This window comes from Medicago truncatula, chromosome 1 (assembly GCF_003473485.1).
Source record: "Medicago truncatula cultivar Jemalong A17 chromosome 1, MtrunA17r5.0-ANR, whole genome shotgun sequence".
NCBI lineage: Eukaryota > Viridiplantae > Streptophyta > Magnoliopsida > Fabales > Fabaceae > Medicago > Medicago truncatula.
In genome coordinates this window covers 775,571-784,518 of record NC_053042.1, presented here as the reverse complement: position 1 = coordinate 784,518, position 8,948 = coordinate 775,571, and the positions used below count along the sequence as shown (strand labels likewise).

Sequence of the window (8,948 nt, the reverse complement as noted above, 5' to 3'; positions counted from 1 at the left end):
CAATGAACCTAAAAAATAGTTTTTTACTAGTGACTGGAGAAAGTACGTACATATTCGACATTCATTATATGTATTGTTTTTGAGAGGATCGACATTCTTTATTAAAACCAAACTTCACAATCTCCATACATTTTATATAAATTCAACTATAACAATAGATCATGTCATTATTATTAAGAAAGAACAACCAAACAAACACATCAGAAACCATATAACTAAAATATAGATTAAGGAAAAGACATGTCATAAAAAAAGCAACAAATTAGAAAGTAGAAGAAAACTTCTTCTATATATTGATTCCATCTAATGTGCAATACTTGGAAAAATAAGTAGCATCCAGCTAGCTAATTACTTAGACATCGACTTCACACCAACCTAATAACTTGAATTTTCATTTTCACATTTTAGTTACAAAAAATTTCACTATAACTCACTCTCACTACAACCTCTCATCATAACTAACTAACACTCTTTCTCTCTCAAATCCTCACTACAATATTCAATATTTCATAATGGACTTTGATAGACTTGGACCGTCTGATCCTGGTGGCTCCTCCCGTCGATCCACCGCACCTCTAACACCCTCCACCACATCAAATTCCTCTCCTAAAAGCAATAAGAAGCTCATCATGCTGTCCATCCTCGCCGCCGTCTTGATCATCGCTTCCGCCATCTCGGCTGCACTGATCACCGTGGTCCGGTCTCGTGCTTCATCCAACAATTCAAACCTTCTCCATTCCAAACCAACTCAAGCAATCTCCCGAACCTGCAGCAAAACTAGATACCCTTCACTTTGTATAAACTCTCTCTTAGATTTCCCTGGCTCAACCTCAGCTTCTGAGCAAGAACTAGTTCATATCTCATTCAATATGACACACCGTCACATCAGCAAAGCACTCTTCGCCTCCTCAGGTCTCTCATATACAGTCGCGAACCCACGAGTTCGTGCTGCATACGAGGATTGTCTTGAACTAATGGACGAGTCCATGGATGCTATCAGATCATCCATGGACTCTCTCATGACCACGTCCTCAACTTTATCCAACGACGACGGTGAATCAAGACAATTCTCCAATGTCGCTGGATCAACTGAGGACGTGATGACTTGGCTCAGTGCCGCGTTAACAAACCAAGACACATGTCTAGAAGGCTTTGAAGACACAAGCGGTACCGTTAAGGATCAGATGGTTGGTAACTTAAAAGACTTGTCGGAACTCGTGAGTAATTCCCTCGCGATATTTTCCGCGAGTGGAGATAATGATTTTACTGGTGTGCCGATACAGAACAAGAGAAGATTAATGGGAATGAGTGATATCTCGCGAGAATTTCCAAAATGGCTTGAGAAACGAGATAGGAGATTATTGAGTTTACCGGTATCGGAGATACAAGCCGATATTATCGTTTCAAAGAGTGGTGGTAACGGTACGGTGAAGACAATCACTGAAGCTATTAAGAAAGCACCGGAGCATAGTCGCCGTAGATTTATAATTTACGTGAGGGCAGGAAGGTAATTTCATAAATCTATTTATTTATTTATCACTGTTTTCTTTTTGATAGTTTAGAAAGGAAAAAAATTATGAGAACTTTTTTGTAAAAGGTGTACAATTTCCGAGATAACTGAAGTAGACTTTTTAATAGTTTTTTTTGTACACTTTTTTTGTTTTTATATAGTAACTAACTACTACTACTACATAATTATGGTGACGGTGGTGATATGATATGCACCAAGAAAAAGAAAATTGAGTCGGTGATGAATTATTATTGGTGTTAGAAAAAAGTATATTTGCATGAATTATTATTTGAAGTGAAGGATTGATAGTGAAATATTTTGCTACTGTCTTTATCAAAACAAAATTTTGCTAATATATTACACATAGTTTCTAATTATGTTTTTTAGTAAAGGAAGTTTCTAATTATGGTTATACGTTAGTCTCCGTTATTAATTGTATTTTGCAGTGTCTTTTTTCCAATAAAGTCAAAATATTCGGTTAATTATAGTGATGAATTTATAGGAGAACTGGTCCATATTACGTACAATACATGTTAATGTTATATATTTGGTCAACTATAGTAATTTATTAGTAATGTTTTTCTTTTGCTTGTGTATACTTGTAGTAGTTAAAAGGTGTGACATATGATCTGACTTTATAAATGATGGGGAATTTTCAGGTATGAAGAGAATAATTTAAAGGTGGGAAAGAAGAAAACTAATATTATGTTTATAGGAGATGGGAGGGGCAAAACTGTCATCACAGGAAAAAGAAGTGTTGGAGATGGCATGACCACTTTCCACACCGCTTCCTTTGGTAAATTCCTCCTCTTCATATGCTTTTGATTATTTGGTTCTGAATAAAAGATTCTATGCACTTTTATAATTTGGATTTCTTTATATATATAAAAAGTTATAAAATAGTAAATAAATAAATTATGAGTAAATTCCATGCCCATGCACGATATAATAGAGCACTGCAAATTACACATGGCATGAATCTAGAGTTTGGTATTTTTTTTAAAACTCTTAGTTGTAATGTCTAGTACTTGCATGTTTAATGCAAATTGGAAGTGAAAGTGTACTTACTTGGACAAGATTGCACCCACCGTTTAAGTATTTGCAACTATTGAACAATACATGTGATTTTAGAAACAAAAACATGTTTGATCGTGATGTTCTTGTCATCAATGCATGCATTATTGTTCTTCCCACATAATGCGGTTTCTAAACTCTCTACTTTCATTCACTATCAAAAGTAAAATACTCTACTTGGTTAATTTTACCCAAAAGGTAAAAAAACACTCTAGAAAAATAATCTTGTCAACCTTTCTACTTTAATTACAGTTTCTAAATAGCGTTTCTAAGGTTAAAAATGGTTTAGATTTGATTAATTAAAGTGTGACATTGCATAAATCTTACGCATTCCTAAATAATCATTCACTTCTTGACTTTTATTGTCATCATACCATATTACTCCCTACTTAACATTAATCAATCAATTGTTTATCTTTAAATTGCAAAATAATCAATTGTTTCTTAGTACACCCAAACATCAATCAATGACTCCAAATCAAATAAGCAAACATAAATTATTCGTTGTGGGTCAATCATGCATTACAAGACAAAGTTACCTACAATGTCATATTCTTCAATCTATAATCAAGAATTAATATAATTGTTGCCACTTAATTTATTCAATTTAATTAGTTCACACTTGTTACTTGATGCAGCTGCTAGTGGTCCTGGGTTCATGGCACGTGACATTACATTCGAGAACTACGCCGGACCGGAGAAGCACCAAGCGGTGGCCCTCCGTGTCGGATCCGATCACGCGGTGGTGTACCGCTGCAACATTGTTGGTTACCAAGACGCATGCTATGTACATTCCAACCGTCAATTTTTCCGTGAATGCAACATTTATGGCACGGTAGATTTTATATTTGGAAATGCTGCAGTAGTTTTTCAAAAATGTAACATTTATGCACGTAAGCCTATGGCCCAACAAAAGAACACTATCACAGCTCAAAATAGAAAAGACCCGAATCAAAATACGGGTATATCCATTCATGATTGTCGGATCCTACCTGCCCCGGATCTAGCCTCATCAAAGGGCAGCATTGAAACATATTTGGGTCGTCCATGGAAAATGTATTCTAGGACTGTATATATGTTGTCCTATATGGGTGATCATGTGCATCCACATGGATGGTTGGAATGGAATGGTGACTTTGCTTTAAAAACTTTGTATTATGGTGAGTACATGAATTTTGGACCGGGCGCGGCTATCGGACAACGGGTCAAATGGCCCGGGTATCGGGTCATTACTTCAACTCTGGAGGCCAATAGATATACCGTGGCCCAATTCATCTCTGGTTCTTCGTGGTTACCGTCCACCGGAGTGGCATTTTTGGCCGGCTTGTCCACTTGATCACCACCACGGATATATATAGAAAGGATTTACATTGTTACATAGTCCAAACCAACTCCAATTGGGGGAAACATATGGCTTATATATTTATAGTTTTATTTTGTATTAACTGTCCCAAAACTTTGTATTTGGGCAAATTTATTTTGTCAATGATGCTAATAATAAATTTAAGTTTTAATCAAGCTTCACTATAATAGATCTTGTAATTGTATTCTTCCCCTCAAAGTCAAAGTTGTTATAGTTGACTCAAGAAGTTTTTGTTCCATTTTCATTTCATATTCATTAATCATTGATGACAAAATAAATTAGAAAAGATGGATACAATTACAACTTTAACATACTCACTTTGTCCCACTTGGCCTATTGGATCATGTGGCATGTGACCCATACAAACTATTTCTTTAACCATGATGCTAATAATGTGATAATTCATTTTTGCATGTTTCCAAATAAAAGGTATTAAAGTTGACTCAATAAGTCATTGTATTATTTTATACAAAAATAAAATAAAAAATGAATGGTATCATTATAATTTACAACCCCATATTGACATTGTCCCAATTGAGGTGCTAACATGATCATGTGGCATGTGGAATCTATCCTCTAAATTGAAGAGTCTTGGTCTTCAGATTTGTTGATCTCTTTTCATTGGAGTTGGTCAGTTGGTGGTTGTTTAAGACAAAGGAGGAACAAACATGTCCAAACACCAACTAAGAAATGAGTAGTGACACACTATTCTTGACATTAATTTGACATGTGTATTCCTTATCACAAGCTCAACTCACATGTACAACATTAGGATGATTTTCCTCCACATTCATTTAACAATTTTTTTTTTGAAGGATGCATCTAGCAATTATTATTATAGTGTGACAATACCTTTTCATGTTTTTATTTTTATTTTGTTCTTCGTTATTCATAAAGTTATATCTCATTGAACAACCGAACTATAAGGATTTGGGCAGGGAGTGATCGATTACACCGCAAAAAATAGAAAAAATGACTTTATTTTTTGAAGTACGCCATCCTATGTACATATACATATATATTTTGTAAAAAATATACATACATACATACATACATACATACATACATACATACATATACCCACGATCAGAAGACAAAATTGTTCAACAGACAAAATTCATTATTTTTTATACTGCATTGATGTTCAGATGGGCATTATGTGTCGTATTCACGCTTTTTGTTACTATGCTGATTCATATTTGTTTAAATCATTGTAGGTCTCTATTTTGAAAATTAAACTTCCACAAAGTGATGGAACATACATTGATTTCATCCAATAAACAATTGAATTTTAAAGAGAGTGTTAAAAAATGAGTGTGGCTAACATTCTTCTTCATATAAATTATGAATGAAATTTCTTTTTTAATGAAATTTCTGTCTTGATTAAGGTTATAGTTGGAAGAATAAAATAGTCAGTCTAAAATCTCATATTCTATTTATATAATATATAGATTAACATAAAACACAAAAGTGCCACAACAATTATTATAGAAAGTAACATGACTCGAAATACTTTCTCATTTTATTTATTTTTTACATTTTCATTTTTTCACATAGTATCTGTTATACTGGTATCTTCAAAATTGAAGTATCCCCTTGTTTGAAACCTGACAAATATTGTTGAACCAATTACCGAGTTTCTTGATTTTGTAAAAAACTTCAATCATGAGATGACAAGTTTACAAGGTCGTCTTTATACATAACATCTAAATATGGAGAGAGGTCTTTTTTTTCATGAGATGATAAGTAATATGGTCCTTCCATAAAATATTCTTTAAGACTTTGAAAATAAGAAAGGTTGTCAATATGACGATTATCAAGCATATTTATAACGCACAACATAAGATGACATATTCAGTTGCATTTTGCTTATATGGAATCTAAAAAAGAAGCCAATTTCAACTGAGTTTTAGAAAGATGTTATGATTTGTCGAAATCTCCTTATAATTATCCCAAGATATCTGTAATTGATTGGGACAATGCCTTAACGAATGTTGTTAAAATTTTCCCAAGTAATATTTCTTTATTAGGTCAACATCACATTTCAAAAGATGTGAGTTAGATGTAAGATGGATGTCAAAGTGAAAGATGTCGAACTTAAGAATGCGAACACTAAAGAAGTCAAACCAAAGGAAGTATGAAACACCATCATTAAGGCATGGGACGTTGTAGTAGAGTCCCCTTTAGAGAAAGTATATCTCGATTCCCTTTGTACATTCAAAATTGTATGTGCAAATTTTCCAAAATTTCTCAAATATGTGCAATATACTATTTTGGATCCGGTGAAGGAGAAAATAGTAAGGACATGGACATATCGTGTAATGCATATTAAAAATACGACCATGAACACGATTAGTGATGACATGATTATTTACCTATTTTATTACTATAATTTATTAAATAAATTAGTATTTTCATTTATATTTGTAGGAGTATTTTACTATTTATGTTTAATTTCCAATAAATAGTATAAATCAAGAGAATATACAAAAATCATATCATAGAATTATAATGGAGAGAATGCATTTGTTGATGTCTTGATGATCAAACTTTATTTATGACAATCGAGGCTTTCTTCCAAGCAAAAATAGTGGGAAATTTATTTATAACACTTCATAAATGTGGATATTATACCTGCTTTGACCACAATATAAAATGCACATTAATAAAAACTTCGTACAATCATATAAAAAATGAAGAAAATAATATTTACCACAAGATGGGAATATCTTGATCTCATGAATTACATCGTTGTACTTCTATCTATCAAAGACTATAATAAGATTTCTACGTTTAGGAATGAGAATCCATGGGATTGGGATTGAAAATGAACATATGGAGAATTTCAAATTGACAATTTTAAGGCTTGTCGAAATGGTTAGAGTTTTAAAGGTTTTACTAGACAACAACTTTTTTCATGTTTCTTCCATTGCTTGTAATGGAATACATGGAAGTGTGTGTAAAGCTCCGAATTTTTTATCCAAGACATTATGTCTAGTTGTTTTATTTTAGAAAAATAGGACTATCCTTTTGTTGAAATGAGTTTAAGTAGATTTAATGGTGTTTAATGAATCTTTTGATAGCTACTTTGAGGCGTGGTTCCAAGAAGCTTGATTTTCCTGTATAGTATTTGGGTGACATTGGTCGATCACAATGTCACAATGCTTGTGTTTCTCTCTCTTTCACAAGCATTGTGACATTGTGATTGGGCAATGTCACCTAATTCTATATCACGCAAGTGCTACCCGATTTTCCTTTAATGTGGGCGATATTATGATCTTCATGAAATTATTGAATTGTATATGATGAATAAACATGGTGATTTAGTTTTGCTTACTTTGGCTCTCGACATTTTCTCCTAATTGTTTGAATTCTATCGGTTTCTTTCTCTTCCATTTGTTGTTATTTTGTTCTTACTTAAACTTAAAATTTGGTAGAGGCATGGGGAATAAGTCAATTTGAAAGGTTGGAGGTGGTTGCAACTTGCAACACTATGTTTTGTTGTGATGAGAAAATGGGAAGAGAGAAAGAGATGAGAAAGAGAATGAAAAGAGAGAAAGAGATGAGAAATATAGTAGATTTGATGTGTTGATTGATATAAGTGAAAGATAGAAGAAACAGATAAAAAAGAAGTACTGATTAATTTTAGATCTACCAAATTCTGCTTGATTAAAAACCTTCAAAATTAATTTAATTTTTTTTATTAAAGTCATTTACCAAGAGAAATGATATTTATACAACTATTTTCTAACAACTTTTGTGACATTTTTCTCTCTCATACTCACATTATATTTTTACTTTCTCTCTCTCTATTATTTTGGTTTTTGTGTTAATACATAATTTTCTTTGTAAAATTATGGTTGTCAATCAAATTGATGTTCAAATAACATTGCTCATTTACTAAATAGCGTAATTCAATTTTCAATTAGATTGATAAAGATTATTATTAATTAATTTAATTTCTAATTTTAAAAGAAAAAAATTATAACATCAACTCATCATTTTTTTAATAAGAGAAACATGTGTGTGTGTTGGGGGTGGGATTATTTATTATACGCTTCCCTCGTCTTCCACTCTCAGACTACTCTAGTACTCCTCTAATCCACTCCATAACCGCCTCTGCCACGTGGCGGTCTGGGAGTGGGGGGATTGAAAGTGTTGTAGTGAGGTGAATCGTTGGATGGAAAATGGATTCGATTGTTGTTGTTGTAAATTGTAATAAGGTGAAGGATGAATGTTGTTGTTTGGGTTTGAACGGAATTATGTAACGTAAAGTTTTTGAGATGAACAATTTTGTTTTTGAGTAGTTGAATCACGCCATGTTACTGCCATAGTGAATGAATGTGCAAAAACGGTTTTGGTTTTGATTTTAGGTTAGAAAAGGTGAAGAAGAGAATGACATGTAAATGTGATGTACTCCAATGTAAATTAAGTTTTATCTCTTATATATGATAACTCACTCGCATAACTTTTTGGCTCCTCTCTCTACCAACTACCATCACTAATTCATTTTATTTTAAAACTCTACTCCTCATTTTTTTAATTTATATTTATGTCCACACCATACAATTGAGTAAATAAAAAAGACCAGCTTGACCATATATGCAGTTACGATCTAGATTTTTTAATTTGAGAGGAAGGTAGCATTCCAAAACTGATACACCGTTGTGTTTCTTCTATCTTTTGGAGTCAAAATATACCTTTATTAAGAGAAACAATGGCTTGCATATTAATAAAGGTATATTTTGACTCCAATTTGTTTTGTTAATATAAAATTTGTATTATTTACTAAAACAGAGAAATACATAATGCTTTTTATTTAGGAATGTTGAAATTACATTGGATGGCAACAATGAGATCAATATCATGTACAACAAATGCTGAAGAGGATAATATTTCCTATAGTTCAGGTATTTTTATATGTATTTCCTTTTTTATTTTTTAAGAAAACATACATGAAAGTGCTAATGTAAAATACATAATTTTATAGACAGAAATTGA

At 32.4% G+C, this 8,948-nt stretch overlaps 1 protein-coding gene across 2 annotated transcripts; it reads left to right on the top strand.

The window, feature by feature from the left end:
• Positions 1-255: 255 nt before the first annotated feature.
• On the top strand, positions 256-4,170 carry LOC11432815 (probable pectinesterase/pectinesterase inhibitor 61). 2 transcript variants are annotated; one of them, XM_039831722.1, is made up of 4 exons: positions 256-974; positions 1,008-1,507; positions 2,170-2,306; positions 3,223-4,170. In XM_039831722.1, exons 1-4 carry the CDS (start codon positions 513-515, stop codon positions 3,918-3,920), a joined length of 1,797 nt encoding a protein of 598 aa, XP_039687656.1. In that variant the 5' UTR covers positions 256-512; the 3' UTR covers positions 3,921-4,170. The 2 variants fall into 2 exon arrangements, with proteins under 2 accessions (XP_039687656.1, XP_003588521.1); XM_003588473.4 differs by having other exon boundaries at positions 260-1,507; positions 3,223-4,145.
• Positions 4,171-8,948: the final 4,778 nt, after the last annotated feature.